The sequence below is a fragment of the Hemitrygon akajei genome, chromosome 3 (genome assembly GCF_048418815.1).
Source record: "Hemitrygon akajei chromosome 3, sHemAka1.3, whole genome shotgun sequence".
In the NCBI taxonomy this organism is placed as follows: Eukaryota; Metazoa; Chordata; class Chondrichthyes; order Myliobatiformes; family Dasyatidae; genus Hemitrygon; species Hemitrygon akajei.
In genome coordinates, this window is record NC_133126.1 from 125,936,339 (window position 1) to 125,958,295 (window position 21,957).

Below are 21,957 nucleotides of genomic sequence, written 5' to 3' on the forward strand. Positions count from 1 at the left end.
GGGAGCATGCCTTATGAGAATAGGTTGAGTGAACTCGGCCTTTTCTCCTTGGAGTGACTGAGGATGAGAGGTGACCTGACAGAGGTGTATAAGATGATGAGAGACATTGATCGTGTGGATAGTCAGAGGCTTTTTCCCAGGGCTGAAATGGTTGCCACAAGAGGACGCAGGTTTAAGGTGCTGGGGAGTAGGTACAGAGGAGATGTCAGGGGTAAGTCTTTTACTCAGAGAGTGATGAGTGCGTGGAATGGGCTGCCAACAGCAGTGGTGAAGGGGGATACGATAGGGTCTTTTAAGAGACTTTTAGATAGGTACATGGAGCTTAGTAAAATAGAGGGCTATAGATAAGCCTAGTAATTTCTAAGGTAGGGACATGTTCGGCACAACTTTGTGGTGTAGCTTTTCTATGTTTCTATGGGTTCTGGTAGAGCCAAGTGTTAGCCTGAGAAGGGCCTTCCATTTTATTCCTCCCACAGTTGGCAAGTGTGTGTCATCAAGAAGTCGGATAAAATAGGTCACCCAGAATGATCTAGCTCATTCCGGAATTCTAGTCTCCTCAGAAAATGGAACAGTCAGTACCCAGATGCAACAAACCTGGATGACACCGTCCACTGTGTCTAAAACAACATGTGTAACGAGCAATCAGTGGCTAGAAATTGACCAGCACTTATAAAAATAAGTCAAGCCGTTGTTCATAATAAGCTTAGCTTAGAAATTCACATCACTAGCATTGCTCTACCAGTGGAATGCATGTAGGAATAACTTGATCACGATCTTTCTCAGGCTGTATAATGTGACTGGAACACTGGAAATTTGACCAGGTGTTTTCAGTTGTATTTACCCATTCATTCCTGGCATGATATTTGCTTCAGTTATATACAGTCTTCCACTGTATAAGGAATGTCTTATGTTGGGTACAACTATGTTTGAGGCAGTAATGTTATTTTAGGGAAGATGTCTCAGTCAAACCAGGTGTGACTCTTCTAAGATTTGTAATTTTCGTACTCTCATTCCCAATATGCATTTTGTTTCAGAGATAAGCTTCCATCGCATACATTGCACTTGCTCGCCCGTGCAAATTCCCTTCACACACCCCCCACACCACCCCACCCCCTCCCCGGTGCACCCAGTCACAGGCTCCTTCATAGCTGCAGAGTTATAACTGTGACTGAAAAATGGCAAATGTCAGTTAATTTTCCCAATTTAGACCTGGTGCTGTCTAATACTTGCTAGGAGCTCCTAAGTGTTGCCCTGGAGATGAGGAGATTGGCCTTGAATGAGTATAGCAATCTTCTTTTGTGGCCAAATTGGCAATAAACTTCTAAAAATTCTCTTGCGTGCTATGGTAATTTTCAGCAGAGATTATCATTGATAAATGAATTAGTAACAATAATTATGGACTACTTTAAGGGAAAAAGATGAGTTCTGTTGCTTATTTATGTGTATTCATTGATTTACTATTAATGGAAGTCTAACAGAGACATTGAAATAAATGAAGCATTTTAGAAAACCTGTTTAAAATGATTAATACTGACCTTTTAAAAAGACAATTGAAAAATAAATATTCACAAACATTAAAAAAAAGCAAAGCAAAGCCAATACCAACTGGGCCAAACATTTACTAAACAAATACTGATGTGCACATCAGGTCTACCAGGATTTCAAAACATATCAAAACACTTGTTTTTAGTCAAACCAAGAAATTCGATTTAAAAACATGACTAATAGCACTTTTTCTGAAGTACATTGTGGTGAACTTCCGCTGTAAACAATGAAGAGACGAGTGGAGGCAAAGTGAATTTGAGAAGTGCGCCCTGCTGGTGCACTGCAAAATCGACGCTCTTGGAGTTGGAGCCGTGCTGGTTGGAGTGCACAATTCAGAGGAGTTCATTGAGGAATTCATTGAAGGAGTTCCAATGCCTGCCCAAGTAAGCTGGGTGCAAAGGTGGATTTGGAGAGGTCAAGTACGGTTTCTTCGGCAGCGAAATCTAGGTCCAAAGTGAATATCTGAGCTGTATGTGCAGGGCCCAGAGCCCAGTCCTTATGTGGGCACAATCTGCTGTTTGGACAATTTAAATGCCAGCCCGGATAGACTAGAAAGGTGGGGTGTTGAGAGTCAAGCGAGGTTAGATCATTGTAAACACTGAGCTGATTTGGAGAGGTCGAGAATGGCTTCTTTGGCAGCGAAATCTAGCACAAAGCGAATCTCAGGGTGACATTTTCTAGGCCTGAAGCGATTTGCCGCAGCAGAGCCTGGGTCCTAATGCAATGTAGAGTCTGCTGTTTGGACACTTTAAACGCCAGCTCAGATAGACCGGGGGCTCCTCTCTCCATGACGTTGAGGCTGTGAGATTGGCCTCCGGCTGCTGTGCTTCATGTCTGTGAATGGTGGAATGATTTGCCCCACCATTATGAAGAACTGAACACCGAGGCTTTGAGCCTACTCCGAGCTGTTCCGAGGATTTCGAGACAAGGGCTCCGTTTGTTCAGAATGCTGTTGCTGGTGCTCACTTCTGTTGTTTGCATGATTTGTGTTTCTTTTTCTCTTTCTCTGCACATTGGGGGTCTGGTCTTTATTTTTTTAATTGGGTTCTTTTGTTTTTTTTTGCTTTTCAGCTGCCTGTAAACAGACAAATCTCAAGGTTTTATGACGTATACATTCTTTGATAATAAATGTACTTTGAATCTTCAAATCATCCAACATCACATGTTCTCAGAACTGCCTAGCTGGCACAAAGCTGGCGTGAAATATTTCTAATGAAAACATTTCATTGCTCTTGGGTTGTATAAATGCCCTGTTTTCATTTCTACCATCAAGAAGGAGGTACAGAAGCCTAAAGGCACACAGTCTACAATTCAGGAACAGCTTCTTCCCCCCCCGCCATCCAATTTATGAAAGGAGATAAGGACATTGAACCCATGAACACTACCCCACTGCTTTTTAAATTTTGCACTACTAATTTAATTTAAATTATATATATAGTAATTCATATTTTTCTCCATTATTATGTATTGCAATTTACTGCTGCCACAAAGACAACGAATTTCACAACATATGCTGGTGATATTAAATCTGATTCTGATTCATTTGTTGAGTAAAGATAATTGTTATTTATACTTTTATTTATGTGTGGGGGTTTAAGGAATGCATGCTGCTGCCAGCAAAATTTCTTCATGTGCCATCTTGGGCATATGTGCTACACAACCTCTGGTTAGGGTGTCAAGATCAGTGATAAAACTCAGCAGATGAGATATACCATCTGCATTCAGGTGGTCATTCGGCTAAGACTAATGTTGCCCATAGGCGGGAGGTTGTTAAGGAAGGAGGTTATTGTGATTGGCCAGCTTGGTTCACTGCAACAGAAGGGAGGCGTGCTCGGCACAAGGAAATGCAGAAGGATAGGTCTGCCACATTCCAACTGTTGACTTGTTTCTACTCATCCAATGCTCATGACTGTGTAGAAGTGGAGTCGCATCTTCTTCACTGAATGAAAATAATGAGCTGCAGGTGTTGGAAATCTGGAATAAAAAATAAATTCTGGAACACTTGGCAGGCCAGGCAGCGTCTGTGCAAAGAGAAACAGGTTCCCAGATCTGAAATGTTAGCTGTTTCTCTTTCCACAGATACTGCCTGATCTTCTTCACTGAAACCATGGCTTTCCAGATGACTGAAAGTCACCATGATATTTATTACCTGGCTCAACCTTTGCAACTATTTACAAATTTGAATGCAAGTAAACTGAAACGTTCTGTTTCCCAGTCTCAAGACGGATGTTGATGTAATATCAGTAAGAGTTTCCATTGCAAAGTAATGGTCTGTGTATGATTTCCTGAGATATACAACTCCAAACATTGTTGGAGGGATGAAGAAATTTTCCAAAACAATATAGCTTGCACTTAGCCATTTTAGAAACCTTTACCCGCCAGTTTGAACTTGCTTTTCCATAACTTGATGGAACATTGGTCACTCCAGTAAGTTTCCACAGATGAACCATGGAGACATTCTGACTGGCTGCATCGCTGTCTGCACAGGATCAGAAAAAGCTGCCGAGGGTTGTAAACACAGCCAGCTCCATCTTGGGTCTAGCTTCCCACCACCTGGGACATTTCAAAAGGTGATGCCTTAGTAAGGCAACATCTATCATTAAGGACCCTCACCATCCAGGACATGCCCTCTTCTCATTACTACCATTAGGTAGGAGATACAAGAGCTTGAAGATACATACTAAACATTTTAGGAACAGCTTCTTGCCTTCCAGCATCAGACTTTCAAACAGTCCATGAACACCACCTCACTATTTTCCTCTCTTTTTGCAATACTTTTTTATGTTTCTTACTGTAACTTATATATTTTTAATATATTATATCGTACTGCTGCTGCAAAATAACAGATTTCAATGACTAGTGGAGTTCCTCAGGGGGTCAGTATTGGGACCACTACCTTTCAGATTGTTTGTTGATGATTTAGATAATGGAATTGATGGCTTTGTGACAAAGTTTGTGGATGATACAAAGATGGATGGAAGGGTAGATAGTGCTGAGGAAGCAATACAATTGCAGCAGGACTTAGACAGGTTGGGAGAATGGGCAAAAAAGTGGCAGATGGAATACAGTGCTGGGAAATATATGCCAATACATTTTGATAAAAGGAACAATAGTGTGGACTATTATCTAAATGAGTAGATTTTCCCAGAATCCTGTAAACAAAGGCTTGGTACAAGCTTAAATAGAAATTAAAATCATTTCCTTGATTGGTAGCACAAATGCACTATTTAGTTTCTCCAAAATATGTTTACATTGATTCAAGTGGATTGAAGTTCAGAGGTAGTTTGTAATATCATGTCGTCCACATATAGTGCAATTGGCATTGCAAACCAGGAGCGAATTCCCAGGCAATAAAATCTAAAATAAGTAAGATGTAAGGGAACAAGTTATGTATTTACTTTTGTACATGTTCTTCAATTAATGACTTATTAGTCATTAATAAATTAATTGGAAAGAGGAGTTCTTTTTATAACAAGAGTTTAAAAGCTACACGCTTCAGTGAAATTATTTTTCAACAAGAAATGGCTTGGGAGCAAAATTTGTTTCTGCAGATTGACTGCTAATGAGTAATGTCATCAGTTAATTAACTCTATTTTAGAATTTATTATTGTTGTTGTATAGGATTGATCTGGATCATATGGTCTTTCAGGGAAAGATTTCCATCTCCTACCTGATTAAACAGAAGGAACCTGGATGCTATATATTCTAATTGATAGCACTGTGGTGTCTTGCATTATGTTTCACGTACGTAACCAAGCACCAAAGCAAAGTCCTAGATTTAAAATCTTTTTCCAGCATTTCACCATGGCCAGTGGCTTAGCTCCAGAACTTTTTTTTTCTGATGTAGGCAAAGTGTTGCCATATTGTCAATAGGGAACCCAGATGTGGCATGTCTTCCTGAACTTCAAATGACATATTGGTTTCAGAATATTCGCAATTCATCATCTTCACTTCTCCTCAAGTGCTTTTAGAAAAACCAAATATTTGTTTTTTTTTGTTTTCTGTAAGAATTCATTGGAACTTTTAGAAGAATACAAAGGGATCTCATTGAAACCTAAGGACTAAATAGGATGGATGTGGACAGGATGTTTCTCATAATCGTGGTATCCAGAACTACTCATTACAGACTCAGAATTGAGGGGCAACCTTTTAGAACAGAGATAGGAGGAATTCTTTGAGCCAGAGAGAGTAGTGAATCTGTAGAATGCTCTGCCACAGACTGCGGTGGAGGCTAAGTCCATGGGTATATTTAAGCTGGAAGTTATTTGTTTTTTGATCAGTCAGAGCATCAAAAGATATGGCAAGAAGGCAGGTGTATGGGGTTGAGTAGGAGCCGGGATCAGCCATAATGGAATGGCAGAGCAGACTCGATGGGCTGAATGGCCTAATTCTACTCCTAGTCCTATGGTCTTATGGAATTACTAGTTAAACAAACAAAAAAGTTACAATTGGCATGCAAACCAGAAAATCGAGTTGAAAACATGATTACCCTAGTTTTAATGTTCCCTTTCCTATTGATGTAGACAGCTGAGCAAAAACTCAGCAAAAAATGATTCCTAGAAATTTACCTTCATCTATAGCTAAGTTTGCTGGTGAAGTAATGACAGCACATTGAATTTGCTTTCAAAGTTAATTTAATTATGGTCGCCTGCTGCATAACATGACCTGGATGTCCTGACATAGGAGGGGTGAGCTACGTAGCAGCATAACAGTTCTTCATCTATGAATTATAATATTTTGCTGGGCAGTTGTAGAGACTCAAGATACAAAATCAAAAAAATTGAAATTGCGAATGAACATGATGTTACAGGAAAGATACTAACATGAATAGAAGACTGGCTGACTGGCAGGAGGCAAAGAGAGGGAATAAAGGGAGGCTATTCTTGTTGGCTGTTGGTGACTAGTGGTGTTCTGCAAGGATTGATATTGGGACCACTTATTTTCACATTATATGTCAATGTGTTTGTGTGTTTTAAGTGATGATGGAATTGATGGCTTTGTGGCCAAGTTTGCAGATGATACAAAGGTAGGTGCAGGGGCTGGTAGTGTTGAGGAAGCAGGGAGACTGCAGAAGAATCCAGACAGATTGGGAGAAATGCGCAAAGAGGTAGCGGGTGGAATATAGTGTAGGGAAGTGTATGGTCATGCACTTTGGGGGAAAGAATTAAGGCATAGACTATTTTTTGTATGGAGAGAAAATTCAAAAATCAGAGGTACAAAAGGACTTGGGAGTCCTCATTCAGGATTCCTTAAAGGTTAACTTGCAAGTTGCAAGGAAGGCAAATGCAATCTTAGCATTCATTTTGCGAGGACTAGAATACAAAAGCAAGGATGTAATGCTCAGGCTTTATAAGGCATTTGTCAGACTGAACTTGAAGTATTGTGAGCAGTTTTGGGCCCCTTAACTCAGAAAAGATGCACTGGCATTGGAGAGGGTCCAGAGTAGGTTCATAGGAATGATTCCAGGAATGAGAAGGGTTAAAATATGAGCAGTTTTTGATGGCTCTGGGCCTGTACTCACTGGAGTTTAGAAGAATGAGGTGAAAACTAATTGAAATCTATCAAATATTGAAAGCCCTAGATAGAGTTGATGTGGAGAGGATGTTTCCTGTAGTGGATAAGCCTAGGGCCAGAGGGCACAGCCTCAGAATGGAGGTACATCCATTTAGAATAGAGACAAGGAATTTCTTTAGCCAGAGGGTGGTGAATATGTAGAGTTTGTTGCTACCGATCGCTGTGGAGGTCAAGTTATTGGGTATGATTAAAGTGAAGGTCGATAGGTTCTTGATTAGTCAGGGCATCGAAGGTTACAGGGAGAAGGCAGGAGAATGGATTTCAGAGGGATAATAAATCCCTCCCACAATGGAATGGCAGAGCAGACAATGGACCAAATTGCCTAATTCTGCTCCTATATCTTATCGTCTTATGGTGCGATATCTGGAGGTTAACTTTTTGTTATTAATGTTTGGAGGTTAAAGCAAATGCCTAAAGCAAGCCTGCCTAAACTCCACTCCACTGAAATGAATGAAAATGTAATCTTTAAAAGAACTCTTTAAAAAGCATATGAGCAATCCTATCAAAGCTGTTATAGTTATTGTTCTATATATTTGGTATATATATCTCAGGGTTATATATGGTAACTTGTACTGTATGTACTTTGATACTAAAATTTACTTAGAACTTTGAAATGCAAGATGTATTTGTTGAGGACAACCATTCACACCTTTCTGTTTTTATTCACATTGCAGTCATCACCGATGGTGCGCTAGACAAGAGTGTTTTTGCTGATGAAGCTGGAAGTGAGGAGGATTTGTACGAGGATTATCGGAGCGGAAACCACCGATATGGGCACCAAGGAGGAGGCGGAGAGCAGCTGGCCATCAATGAGGTATTGAGCTTTACAAAATTAAGCAGAGTACTGTCTGTACAAAATCTGGAGGTAGATACAGAAGGTTGTAATAGTCTGGAATCCTTCATGAAGAGCAAACATTTTTTCCAATAGTACCTCCAGAATAATATCTCAAAACTACTGACAGGTTAAATCTCCCAGTAATATTAACACTTTGCTTGCCAAATATTGAGTAAAATCTTGATCAATTCGTACAATATATTGGACCAAGATAGACATAAGTTCCAGATGAAAGGAGTCAGCTGGGAGATCTTCTTCAGAACCCATTTCATCACTCATTTTGTAAATTAAACTAACTGGCGATAAGAGATTTTTTTGTTCACTTGCCATATGCCGCCTTCTCCCAGAGGTGTAAAAATCTATTGCCTCCTCCAGGTGAATGCTTGTAGATTCACTGTATTTTTGACACTGAAATTCAGTAATGCCGCATTCCTACGGCAAAAAAAGTGCTCGGAGTAACTATGGGTTGGTTAACTCAGTATTGTCCTGTAATTTCGTTTCTGCATCTTCTCAAGCACAGTTCCCGATTATGTTTGCAAGATTACCTACACCATTCTACACAGGCGTCTAAGAGAATGTATATCCTTCAATTCACTTTGATACTGGTATCAAGAATGCTCTGGAAAGAGATTGACAGGCAAATGTTTGATATCACAAAAAACGAAACAGTAAAATACCCACCAGGCCCACCATGTTTATCAGCCTGTTCCTTCTGATGTTCCTTTCAGCCTTACTTGTTATACCATCTATCTTACCCTCAACTATTATCCTGCTGTTGTGATTCTCATCCCCCTGCCACTATAGTTAAAACCCTCTCAAGTAACACTAGCAAACCTTTCAGCGAAGATATTGATTCTCCCATTCAGATGCAAACAATCTAATTTGTGTAGGTCCCATCTGCTCTGGAAGAGAACCCAATGATCCATAAATATGGAACCCCAGCTCATGCACCAGATCCTTAGCCACATATTGAACTGCATTACGTATCTATTTCTCACCTCTCTAGTGCATAGTATGGGAGCGATCTTGACATTATGTCCCTGGAAGTCCCGTTTTTTAACTTTCTTCCTAGCTTCCTAAAATCCCTTTGCAGGACCTCACCCCTGCTCTTGCCAATGTCATTGGTACCAAAATGGACCATGGACTCCAGCTAATCACCCTTCCCTCTCAGCATGACCTCTACCAGCTGCTGGATGTTCTTGACCCTGGTACTACAGAGGCAACACACCACCATGGAGTCTCAATTGCATCTACAGAAATATGTGTCTGTTCCCCTTACAATCGAATTGCTTTGCACAATTTCTCTGCCTGGCTTCATCCTTCCCTCCTTTGCCTCCGACTCGACACGGTGCCATTGACCCAGCTACTGTTGATAGACTCTGAAAGTATCCCCCTCCCAAACAGCATCCAAAGGGGTATACTTAGCGGTAAGGGGAATTGCCACAGGGAGGCCCTGCCCATTCTCCTTAGTTCACAAAAATAAGGATTTTAGTGAGGTGATCACCCATCTATCTGTAGCACTCACCAGAGGTGTGACCACCTCCCTAAAGGTCTTCAGAATCCTGGAGTGTATCCATCTCCAGCTCCAGTTCCTTCACCTAGTCTGTCAGGAGCTGCAGCTGGGAGCACTTCTCATAAACACTCCTCAGGAGATGGTAAGGTTGCCTGACCTCCCACATCTTGCAAAAGGAGCATTCCACTGCCCTAACTGCCATTTTACACACACTGTCAAAAATCATGGATTAACAAGAAAATTAAAGAAAATCCTATCTGACAGGTGCCTCCTTGTAAAGCCTCTCCGACACTGGCTCATTTTTACAATGGCTACTGAAGACTCTATATGATAAAAGGGCATGGGGAGAGACTGGAGACACTTGGATTCGGTATATTAGATGCAAATGACAAGTGACTCTGGCAAATTGAGTTTAGACAAAGCAAATGCATATTTATTGATTGCTTGGAATAGTCTAAATGTCTCTGCGACCTCTGAATGTCATTTTGATTGCTGCTAATAATAGTGTTCCATGAGTTACTTCACATTTGATATTTTTGAAGTTTGGTGTTTTCTACTTCTGATATTAAAGTATAGCAAAAATGTACTGAAAATTTAAAACATACTTCTGGTGTTACTTTCATTCTTGGAGATAAATTTATGCACAAAATTTCTATTGTTGTGACTGGAATCTGACTGTGGATGAAGAGAACTGGCTGCCAAACGAATTTTGGTCTGTAGCAAGTTCCTATTGTGTCAGTATCAGATGGCTGATGGTGGTAATTACTCAAAGATTAGCAAGAGGAGTTCTCATTCAGTCACTGAGCTGAATGGGAATAGGCTAATTTCAGTAGCTGTTGGATGATCTGGACCCATTGAAGTCAATGGAATACAGTTGGGTTCTTTGGTAACAAGGTGACCTGCTCAGGCAAATGACCTAGTGAAATTGCAAGTAGCCTCTGGGCTGGTTTGAAGATTTGTGATTTGGTGTTCTATATTCTGTGATTTTTGCTCTTTTTTGCCGTTTGCACAATTTGGTTTTTTTTTGCACTTTGGGGGTTTGATATTTTGCTTTGAATGGGTTCCATTTTTCCTTTGTTTTGTGGCTGTCTGTGAGAAGGTGAATCTCTGGGCTGTATACTGCATACATACTTTGATACTAAATATACTTTGTCTCGTTGGTGTCTTTTTGTAATAAGATATTTGGTGTGGAAGTAGTGCAGCTAACTATGCTCTGTTTCTCTGTCACTGAGTTTTACATTATGGTAGTTGTCACATGGTAATATATAAATACAAGAAATGATAACTGAAACAATAAAAATCTTGTTGAGCTACAATCCATAGTGAATGTTCATAAAGCAGCAGTATAAATTGTTAAGTGGAGAGTGCATCTTTGGTTTTGATCTATGAAGACACAAAGCAACCTGAATGTTAACACACAGACTCAATTTTTATCCTTATCATCAACAAAACTCTGTGCCAAGGGTTCCCAACCTGGGGTCCAAGGACTGTTCAGTTAATGCTAAGGGTTCTTTGCATAAAATAGGCTGGGAATCTCTGCTCTATGCCAAAGATAAACAACAGTCATGCAGAATTTCTCCTGTCACCATTTCTGAATGATTTTTTTTCAGAAGTGGCATTCTTATTTGTGTATCAAACAGAAGTGACTAATCTGGTCATATTTCCAGAGAGAGGTCATCCTACCTCAAACCAGAGCAAATTCCTTCAATTTCAAAGAATCTTATTCCCAAATGCATTATATTGTAAAAGTGTAACCTTTTTACGTTCTAGACATGTGACTCTGACAGTGCAGCACTCTCTCAGCGTTGTATGTACCTTTTCCTAGATCATGTGCTGAATTGTATGGACTGGGTGTGGAACCCATTGCCTTTTGAGCCAAAAAAGAGAAGAACTGCACTAAACCAAGCAGTACTGGCAATTTTGGACATGGTATTAAAACATGGGCATTGCCACTGCTATGGTTGAGGAACTCATTGTTCTTTTTATTATTACGCATGTGTTGAGATACAGTGAAAAGCTTTTGTTTTACACGCTGTGCAGACTGATCACACCATACATAGTTAGACTGAGGTTGTAAAAAGAAAACAATGCAGTATATATACTGCTAGAGCGATAGAGAAAGTGCAGTGCAGGTAGACAAATAAAATTCAAGAACGACAATGATGTCCATAGAGGGGTCAAGAGTTCACTTTGTCTAGCAAGTGTGATGGTACACATGAAGACAGAATGATCTTCATGGTACAGATTTCAATTTACTTGCTGTTGCTTTTAGTCCAAATGCAGCTTTAGGTGACCCAGCATAAGTTATTCTACCTTGCAGGGATCTGGTGTCACAGTGATCTAGTTGCTGGCTATTTGACCCAGTAAAGTAGGTTTGAATGCCATCAAGGTAGCTAGAATATTCAATTCAAGGACATTTGGACTATGGCCTGCAACTGGTGGACTTCTGGATCAGCTGCAGTGATGCCAGCTTTGTGAACTTCAGTTCTGAATGCTGCTTGCTTGCTCTTATTGTTTGCATGATTTGTTTTTTTTCCTCTCTGCACACTGGGTGATTGATATTCTCCTTTTGCTTTTAATAGGTTCTATTAGGTTTCTTTGAAGGAGAGGTTTTTCAAGGTTGCATAAAATATAGATACTTTGGTAATAAATGTGCCTTGAACTTTGAATTCAGAAGAGCAAGTCTAGGTAAACATAATATCAAAATTACTTCATTTTTGCAAAACAGTCATCCAGTTCCCTCATGTTCTGGACTCTCTCCCCAGTCCAGCCTCTATATGACCCTCGATCCACCAAACTAGAGTACTCTTAACTGCCTGCACAGTTCAGGAACAATTCGAGGTGGACAGTAAATGCCAGGGTTGCCAATAATGACCAGATCCTGTGAACTACAGGCAGTCCCCAGGTCACGACAGGATTCTATTCCTGAAATGAACAAAACCCGGTGCACTGGAGAGAGTCACAGAAATAGTTGTGATGGAAGAGTGGCCACCAGCTGGCCTCATGACTCATCCCCCGAAAGTTGCAGGTCGTTTGGGTGTGGTTAGAAGGAATGTAGAAGGTATGTGGCAGAAAATGCCTGCAGTAGCCAGCAAATCTATCCATATCCATCCCACCGGTCTCCCAAGTACTTGTCTGTACGTAGTGGGTGTTTATTAGACACATGTTCATAACCCAAGGAGAACATTTACTAAAATAAGTTAGCAGGCCAAGTTACCAATGACAGTGAAAATTCTCACAGACTTCAAACAGGAAGCAAACATCCCTCACTTTGATTTGGCCTTCTGTGAAGTGTTTAGTCTTTTTATTTTTATTCTTTGTTTGCTTTAATTGGGTTATTTCAGGTTTCTTGCTTTGTGGCTACCCTGAGCAAACAAATCTCAAGGTTGTATAATTTTTACATTCTTTGATAATAAGTGTACTTGACTTAACTTGAGGTAGGAGCTATAACATTTAAACAAATTACAATAAAATGAAGTACTTTGTATTTGTCTGAAAAATAAATTTCATTCTTTTAATCAAGTAATCAGCTTCGTAGATGAAATTATTTTTTCAGAGCTGAACAGCTGTGCAGTAATTATGGCTTTGCTGCTGTCTTTGGCTCATAGAACAGTTATGTCACCGAAGGAGGTCACAAACTTTTGAGTCTTTTTCCAGCTCCTGAAACAGCAATTCACGCTACACAAGAACACAAACAATAGATGCTGGAATAGGCCACCTGGCACTTTAAATCTGTCCGGCCATTCAATAAATCATGGCTAATCTGCAATTGCCTGTCGGGCCTGCACAGATGGGCACGTCCAGTCTCCATCCAGCTGACAGGAGTCACCTGCCACTTCTTTTCAACTCATCACCTGCAGCCTATTTAAACCCAGCTCTCATCCACAGTACTTGTTTGATAAGGCGGGTTCGCCCACTGCAGCCAGCACACTCTTCCTGTACACCTTGCCCACCCGTGTTCCTCAGACCCACCCACTGCAGTCACCCCTCGGGTGAGCAGTGGCCTTAGGCTCAGCACCCTGTCTGGACACATTGGGGCAGCTCTGTCCCAGGCAATTTTAGTGAGCGGTTCTGGGCGCATGCCTGTCAATTTGAAATGGATTTTGTGAGGAAAGATAAACTTCTGGAGTTGTGCCTGGAGAGGAGATGATAGGAAGCAATAATGAGCCAGGAAGTGAACAGGAGATGGAGAATGGTGGTGGAAACAGAAAGGAGGATGATGTTTGGCAGGAAGTCAAAGGACGTAGGAGAAAGCGGGAACATGAAAAGAGACTTTTAGATAGGTACATGGAGCTTAGTAAAATAGAGGACTGTAGGTAATCCTAGTAATTTCTAAGGTAGGGACATGTTCGGCACAACTTTGTGGGCCGAAGGGCCTGTATTGTGCTGTAGGTTTTCTATGTTTCTATGAAGCAGGGAGCAAACTTAGTGATGGCGGGGAGCGGTGTGATATTGGAAAGGAAAAGAAACAGGTATTTAAGATATTGATGAAGTTTGATTCTGCTCCTTCTAGTTCTTTTAATCTGACTTGGTTGACTTCTGATCTTAAAGCACTAAGGGATGCACTTGGTGCTTGTCTGCTTCGAGGTGGGATGTTGCTGGTGATGTGCAATGATGATACGTGAAAGGATAGAGGTTTGGCTTTGAAATCTGTTGGTGGGAGGAGTGGACTTGCGTCACTGTTTATGGAAAGACGGTGGGTGAGCGGAGTGATATCAGGAATCCCCCTATATGTTTCAATGGACCAGATAATGGAGAATTTGAAAGGGGAAAAAAGTTTAAAAAGAATTCAGGATGAAGTATGTAAAGATAGTCTCTCAGTTGTGATTAAATTTGACAGTACTTCATTGCTGAATAGAGTGTCTTCAGGTTTTATGAGTTATGAGGTTCAATATAAAAATTGTTGTAAATTTGGACATATAGCTGCTGTGTGCCCTGGGAAGGAACGTTGCAGTAGGTGTGGTGGTGAACATGACTGTGGGGCCTGTGGTAATGGTGTTAAGTTGAAATGTTGCTGTTGCTGTGGAGAATATGGTGATGCATATGCAGCGTGTGTAGTTCTTTTAAGAAAAGAGTGGTTGAATTTCAGAAGGTGAGATTGAAATCTGGTGCCATCCTCCCATCCTGCGCACGGACTGTTTGATCTGCTTCCGTCTGGTAGGCGCTTCAGATCCCTCCAGACTAAGACTAATAGGCACTAGAGAAGTTTTTTCCCTACTGCGGTCACTTTGCTGAACAGGTAACTGCAGGTTAACTGTCAGCTAACTATTACTTGGATTGCACTACCTGTATGTACAATTTATATTTTCATTTATATTTATCATTATTATTGTTATGAGCAGAGAGACAACATCTGCTGGAAGTAAATTCCTTGTATGTGCATAGGTACTTGGCGATTAAAGTCTGATTCTGATTCTGGTGTGCCGTATGCTGAAGCCCTGCAGAAGGTCAAGGAGGTTGACGAGGGTGAGGGGTTTGTACCCAGCGCCTTTGTCCAACAAGAAATTGTTTGTCCAGCTCACTCGTTTATTACTAATGAAACTTTGATGGTGGATAAGTTAAGATTTGTGGGCTTTATGGCTATGTGTACCTCAAGCTAAGAGTTGAACAGAGAAAACAAAAGTTATTTTGAAGGCTGCAGATAAATATTCTGGTTTTGCAAGATTGCTATTAGAGATAGCAAGTGAGGTGTACAGGGTGGTACTCTCAGCTGACAGACTCAAGTTAATGGTGCTTACTATTGAATGCCAGGAGTTTGATTGCTAATGGTGAACAACTTAAAATATTTGTGGAGGATATGCCTTCTCTCCCAGAGTTATCTGTCTTCAAGAGACTTTGTTTAAACCGCAGTTGGATTTGGCCTTACAGGGATATGATGTAGAATGGAAGGAACAGGATTTGGGTGCTGAGGGTGGTAGCTATTTTTATCAAATGTGGGATAGGGTATAAGTTAAGGCAGGAAGGCAAATCTTATGAGTTTGTGGTGGTTGAAATATGGGATAAGCGTGGTAATTAATTTTTATAATCCCTGTGATAAATTAATCACTGAAGTGTTGGAGACTGCTGGGTGTGATCACAGAACTCAGATTAGCTTGGGGTGGTGATTTTACTGCACACAGTACATTGCGGGGTAGCAGTAGAATGAATGCCAATGGTTTAGTGCTGGAAGAATTTTGGATGGTCATTGTTTGACCATAAGATCATAAGACAAAGGAGCAGAAGTCGGCCATTTGGCCCATCGAGTCCGCTGCGCCATTTTATCAAGAGCTGATCCATTCTCCCATTTAGTCCCACTCCCCCGCCTTCTCACCATAACCTTTGATGCCCTGACTACTCAGATACCTATCAATCTCTGCCATAAATACACCCAATGACCCAGCCTCCACTGCCGCCTGTGGCAACAAATTCCACAGATTCACCACTCTCTGGACAAAAAAATTTCTTCATATCTCTGTTCTGAATGTGCGCCCTTCAATCCTTAAGTCATGTCCTCTCGTACTAGACTCCTCCACCATGGGAAACAACTTTGCCACATCCACTCTGTCCGTGCCTTGCAACATTCGAAATGTTTCTATGAAATCCCCCCTCATTCTTCTAAACTCCAAGGAGTACAGTCCTTGGATCCAAGAGCGATCAAACGTTCCTCATATGTTTACCCTCTCATTCCCGGAAATTCTAGTGAATCTTCTCTGAACCCTCTCCAACGTCAGCACATCCTTTCTTAAATAAGGAGCCCAAAACTGCACACAGTACTCCAAGTGAGGTCTTACCAGTGCCTTATAGAGCCTCAACATCACATCCCTGCTCCTATACTCTATTCCTCTAGAAATGAATGCCAACATTGCATTCACCTTCTTCACCACCGACTCAACCTGGAGGTTAACCTTAAGGGTATCTTAAGTTTAAGGTTTGGTGTGTCTTAATGATGGTAGAGGAACTAGATTTGATATTCAGCAAAGCTCAGTATCTGCTATTGATCTCGAATTGGTATCTGATACTACTGCAGGTATTGCAGAGTGGGATATTTATGAGCAGAATGTGTTAGGAGTGATCATTTCCTCATCACGTGTATGGTAGGTGTGGAACTGTATAGGACTCTGAGCTCTTCTGCTCTTAGATGGAACTTCAGGCATGCAGAATAGCATTCATTGGAGAAATTGTGTGAGAAGTTGCAGTATAGTCTTTTAGTAATGTCCTGTATCAAATAGCCTGCAGACACAATTCCTAAAGTAGCTGGTCATGGCAGGAGAAAGGTTGTGCCTTGGTGGACAAATGTCTAAACTCAGGCAGTGAAGGATAGAAACAAGGCCTTTAAGAAACTTTATTCTATAGAATATTTGGTTCTGTATAAAAGGGCAGAAGATTGATAAGGAAAATTGTTAAATGTGCAAAAAGAGAGTTTTGGAGGAGACATTGTAGCTGTATTTTTGCCACTGAGGTTGGATGGAACTACAACTAAAGGTCATGGGTTAAGTGTGAAAGTTGAAACGTTTAATGGGAACATGAGGGGAATCTTCTTCACTCAGGGGGTCATGAGAGTGTGGAACGAGCTGCCAGCACAAGTGGTGCATGTGAGCTTGATGTCAGCATTTAAGAGAAGTTTTGAATAGACACATGAATGGTAAGTGTATGGTCCTGATGCAGGTCGATGGGAGTAGGCAGCTTAAATGGCTCAGCATGGGCTAGATGGGCCAAAGGTCCTCTTTCTGAGCTATGACTCTGACTCATTATTGGGAGGGAAATCCCAGTAGGCTAAGTGTGGGGTATGAAGATGGGAGGTGTGAGACGGAGAAGGTACCTTCCAGTCTTATGTTCTGGGAGAGAAAAGAGCTGTTACAGATTTGGGATCGGCAGAATTTGTGGCGGAAGCTTTTATGAAAGTTCACAGTTCTGAAGAACTGAGTGAAGAGGCTAAGCAAAATAGGGGGGCATTTCTTGACAATAATCCTGAGTTTAATGAAGGTAGGCAGAGCACTGATTCAGTGCTTGATGTGGAGTTTCCATTATCTGAACTCAAACAAGTACTCTCCAGGATTAAACATATGTCACCAGGAAAAGGTGGGCTTTGTTATTGTATGTTTTCCCATATGTCGGATAGCAAGCTCCAACTGGTTCTCGATTTGTTCATTCAAAGTTGGACTGCTGGACGCCTTCTATCAGTGTGGAAGTTAGCAATGGCAATTCCAGTCCTGAATCCAGGCAAAGTACAATCACATCCTGCGTGTTACAGGCCAATTTCTTTGACTTCAAATATGGGTAAGCTTATAGAGAGGATGGTGTCTGATAGGTTAGTATTTTAATTGGAATGCAAAAGATTACTGTCACCAAAATAATGTGGCTTTTGTAAAGGTGGGATAACTCCAGACTCTCTGTGTCTGGAAACTAACATAAGAAAGGCACAGGTTAAGAAGGAGGCATTGGTGGCATTCTTTCTTAACATTGAGAAAGCTTCTGATATGCTTTGGAAGGAGGAACTGTTGATAAAACTGGGGAGTCTTGAGTTTGGTGGATGAATGTATAATTTGGTTAAAGATTTTTTGCTTCAGAGGACTATACAGGTCAGGGTAGGTAAGGAGGATTGTAAGGTTTATCCAATAGGAAATGGTACTCCACAAGGGAGTGTTTCTAGTTTCATCCTCTTCAAATGATAAATGACGTTTTTTCTGTAGTCGAACCTGACATTTCCAAGTCCTTGTGTGCTGATGGTGGGACCGTATGGAAAAGGGGCAGGAATCCAAATTTTGTAATGAGTAAGTTTCAGTCTGCTGTACAAGAAGAGGAGAAATTAAGTAAGCAGTGGAGGTTTATGTTTTCATTTGCAAAAACTGGTTATTTGTTTTAATAAACGGTTCAACAGTCCCATTCTTGACCTTAGACTATATGGACAGACATTGGAACAGGTGTCACAGTGATTAGGTTCTTCGGTATGTGAAATTTACATGGAAGAACCATGTCAATGGAATACTTGGGAGATGTAAGGCTGTCCCTAATGTACTTTGATGTTTGGTGGGATACAATTCGGGGGCTAATAAAGTATCTCTGATTACTTTGTACTCCACATTGACTAGAGCAGTCTTAGATTGGGACTGTATTGCATATGAGTCTGCTGCCCCCTCACTTTTGAAGTCGCTGGATGCTATTCAAGCCCCGGCTTTACATCTGTGTTGTGGTGCTGTTAGTTCTTCTCCTGTTTTTCCTTTGTAGTTGGAAATGGGTCAGATGCCATTGTATTTGCAAAGATTGCAGATGCTATGAATTATTGGGTATACCTCGGTGGTCATGAAGATGATCATCCAACTAACAAAATATTGAAAGATTTTTGGGAGCATCAAGATCGTGCGATTGCAGTTTTGGGTAGTAAGGAAACGATCAGGCAGAGAACATGGCTCTGTCTAATGTGACCTATGTTTCTAGTGTGGCTTTATCCATAACTTCTCCTGGACTATTTCCTTTACCTCAGGTAGATTTGTCTTTTCAGGAGAGACTCCAGAACGTTTCTGTTGTGTACCTGAAGAGGTAGTGGTGACTCTATATTTGCATCTTCAATATTTTGGAATGGTTCCAGTGTTTACAGATGGCCCTAAAGACCCAGTGTCTCATAACACCGGCACAGCAGTCTATGTCTCAGAATAGCAGGTGTCAATTAGAAAAAGGTTTTCTAATAAACTTACAGTTTATGTTATTGAAATGGTGACAATCCTTCTGACAGAGGATGTGCAGCCTAACTGTTCTGATTCCTTCTGTGTTTTGTAGCGTTGTAAGGTGGGTGTGTCCAGTAGTCATCCAGATGTTGAGTTGGAAGAAAGATGCTGCAGTTTTTAGAAGTGCGTGTCTGCTTTTTGTGGATACTCATGTAGGAGTGGAAGGAAACGAAGTAATTGGTAGGCCGACTAAGCAATCTGTGAAGGTCAGTGCTGTTGATGTTGACATTCTACTAAGCAAGGGGGAGGAAAAGTTTTAATTAAGGACCATGTTCTCTCAATATGCCAGGTACTGTGGGACACAGAATTGAAGGGGAGACATTTATATGCGATTCAGAAAAAGGTTACTTCACTTTGGAGAAGAGGAAGGACCAGAAGGGAGGAAGTTATGATTATCCAGCTGAGACTTGGCCGTACTGGTTTAGAAACCACATTGTTTGGACTAGATAAACATACTTCAGGTGGGTGTAGACAGTGTCAACTTCCAGAGCCTGTCTCACATGTGTTATTGGAATGTATGGTATCTGACTGGGAGAGAAAGCAGACCCTGGGAAGCAATATTGTTACATTGGATAGTTTGGTGGGGTTTGCTCAAGAAACATGAGAGAAGCATAAGCGAGTATTTAAATTCTTCAAACTTGTTGGGTTGTGTAATACAATTTAAGTCAATAGTGTTGGGCGTTTATACATTTATTTATTTAGTTATTATTATTACTTCCCTTATTATTTTCTTCTTGGTGATGGTGGTGGATCACTCTCCCGAATCCTCCTCACACTCCAGTTCAGTAGGTGGCGGTAATGCACCTTTTTAGTTGGAATACCAATCGTCAATAAAATGCAACAGAAGAAGACAATCCTTGTTTACCCATTGAACCAGCTAACTTAAATCAGATGCTCCAAGCCTTTCGTTACCTTGTTGCCTTGCCATGTTAAGTATCTGTTCTCCCTTGTCTTGTGGTCCCTCGTGGCTTGTTGCTTTGCAGTTTGTTGGTCAAATATTGTTTACTACTGAATATTCTCCAGTGCTCTGCTTTTGGATCAGGCCACCAAAAGGACGGGTGAACCAATGATTAACCCAGCAGAGTATGCTGGCCTAAAGGAAGTTATCTGTCGACAGAAGCAACAAGAAACCGTTGACCATCTGCTCGCCATTCTTAATCAACTCTTCGTCTTGATACAGGAATCGATCCCTCAGAAACATGGATTCTGGTATCTGACTGCTTCAATGGAATGGGTTCCCAACCCTATGCCTGTCACAATGCATCTCACACCTCGAGCCATAGCCATCTCTGTATGTTATAGAGCAAACCAAGTTTGCCTTCGTTACTTCTCTCTTGACTGGATGAGCTCTGACCTGGGCCGCTGCTAAATGAGATAAGAAAACCCCCATCTGAAAACAGTATGAAGATTTTAACTGTGAGATGTGCCAGGTTTTTGACCATCTGGGAGGTGAAAAGGAAATGGTGGATCAGATACTCTGCCTGCGTCAAGGCTCACACTCGGTGCTGGATGGCTCCATGGAATTCAGGGCCCTCATGGCAGAGGGCAGCTAGAATGCAGAATCCCTGCTGGCCCGTTATCAGCATAGCCTCTCAGAACACTTGAACGACAAGTCGTCTACCCGGGACAGCTTTCGTTGGGTCCACAGTGATCATGACAGTGGTGGACCGGTTCTCCCAAGTGGCCCACTTCATTGCCCTCCTGAAGCTTTCGTCAGCCACTGAGGTGGTAGACCTGGGTCTCCAGCTTGTAGTTCACCTCCATGGTTTCTCGCAGGACATCAACCAGGGCCGACAATTTGTCTCCTGCTTCTGTTAAGGCTTCTGCTCCCTCCTCTGCACCTCAGTGAGTTTGTCCTCATCAACAGACCAGCGGTCAATCAGAAAAGCCAATCAGCAAGCGGAGAGGTTTCTGTGATGCTTTGATGCCTCTATCCTTCCACTTGGAAGACGTATCTGCTCTGGGCCGAGCTGTCCCACAGTCTACGTATCTCCTCTGCCCTTCGAAATGCTTCATGGTTACCAACCTTCATTGTTCCCCATGGAGATCCTGTCCACCACTGCCAGAACACCTGAAAGAGGGCACAGATGGCCAACTCAGCTGCTAAATATGCCTCATGCTGCCAGGCCAACTGCCATTGGTACCCAGCCAGACTACTACAGCCTGGGGATCTTGTCTGGCTGTCCACCTGAGATCAGCCCTTGCACACCGACTCCCGCAAGCTCTTGCCACGGTTCATTGATCCTTTTAGGCTATCTATCACACCAGCCCAATCACGTACCGTTGCAGCTGCACACCAGTTGTATCTTCTACATGTCCTGCCTTAAGCCCCTTGTCCATGGATCAGTCAAGCCCCTGAGCCTGCATCTCAGGAACCGAGCATTGTGGAGGATGGTCCAGTGTACATGGTTCGCTAGTTGATGGATTCATGTCGTCCTGGATAGGGTGTGTAGCACCTGGTCGACTGGGAGGGGTATGGCCCAGAGGAGAGACCTTGGTGGGTGCTGTCCAATTTCATCTTGGATCCATTGCTTATCAATAGGATAGGATCCAACTGGGACAGCAGGTGCCTGCAGTTTGAGGGGAGTTCTGTCAGGCAGGCACCTCCCACTCTCCACTCAACCAACAGCAGTCAACTGCCACTCGCTTCCAACTCATCACCTGCAGCCTATTTAAATACAGCTCTCATCCACAATCCATCTTCACCTCCTCAGCCTCAACCAGCTGCACCTAGCCTTCAGTTGCCTTGTTGTGTTAAGCATCTGTTCTCTCTGGTTTCGTAGCCCCTT

General features: G+C 41.8%; 1 protein-coding gene across 3 annotated transcripts in view; it reads left to right on the plus strand.

Moving 5' to 3' along the window:
- The window catches only part of arhgef4 (Rho guanine nucleotide exchange factor (GEF) 4), a 476,594-nt gene that overhangs the window by 387,036 nt on the left and 67,601 nt on the right, over positions 1 to 21,957 (plus strand). For all 3 annotated transcript variants that reach the window (XM_073040794.1, XM_073040792.1, XM_073040793.1), the window contains exon 6: positions 7,794 to 7,933. In XM_073040794.1, the coding sequence (XP_072896895.1) occupies positions 7,794 to 7,933 (140 nt within the window). The remainder of the gene's footprint in view (positions 1 to 7,793; positions 7,934 to 21,957) is intronic.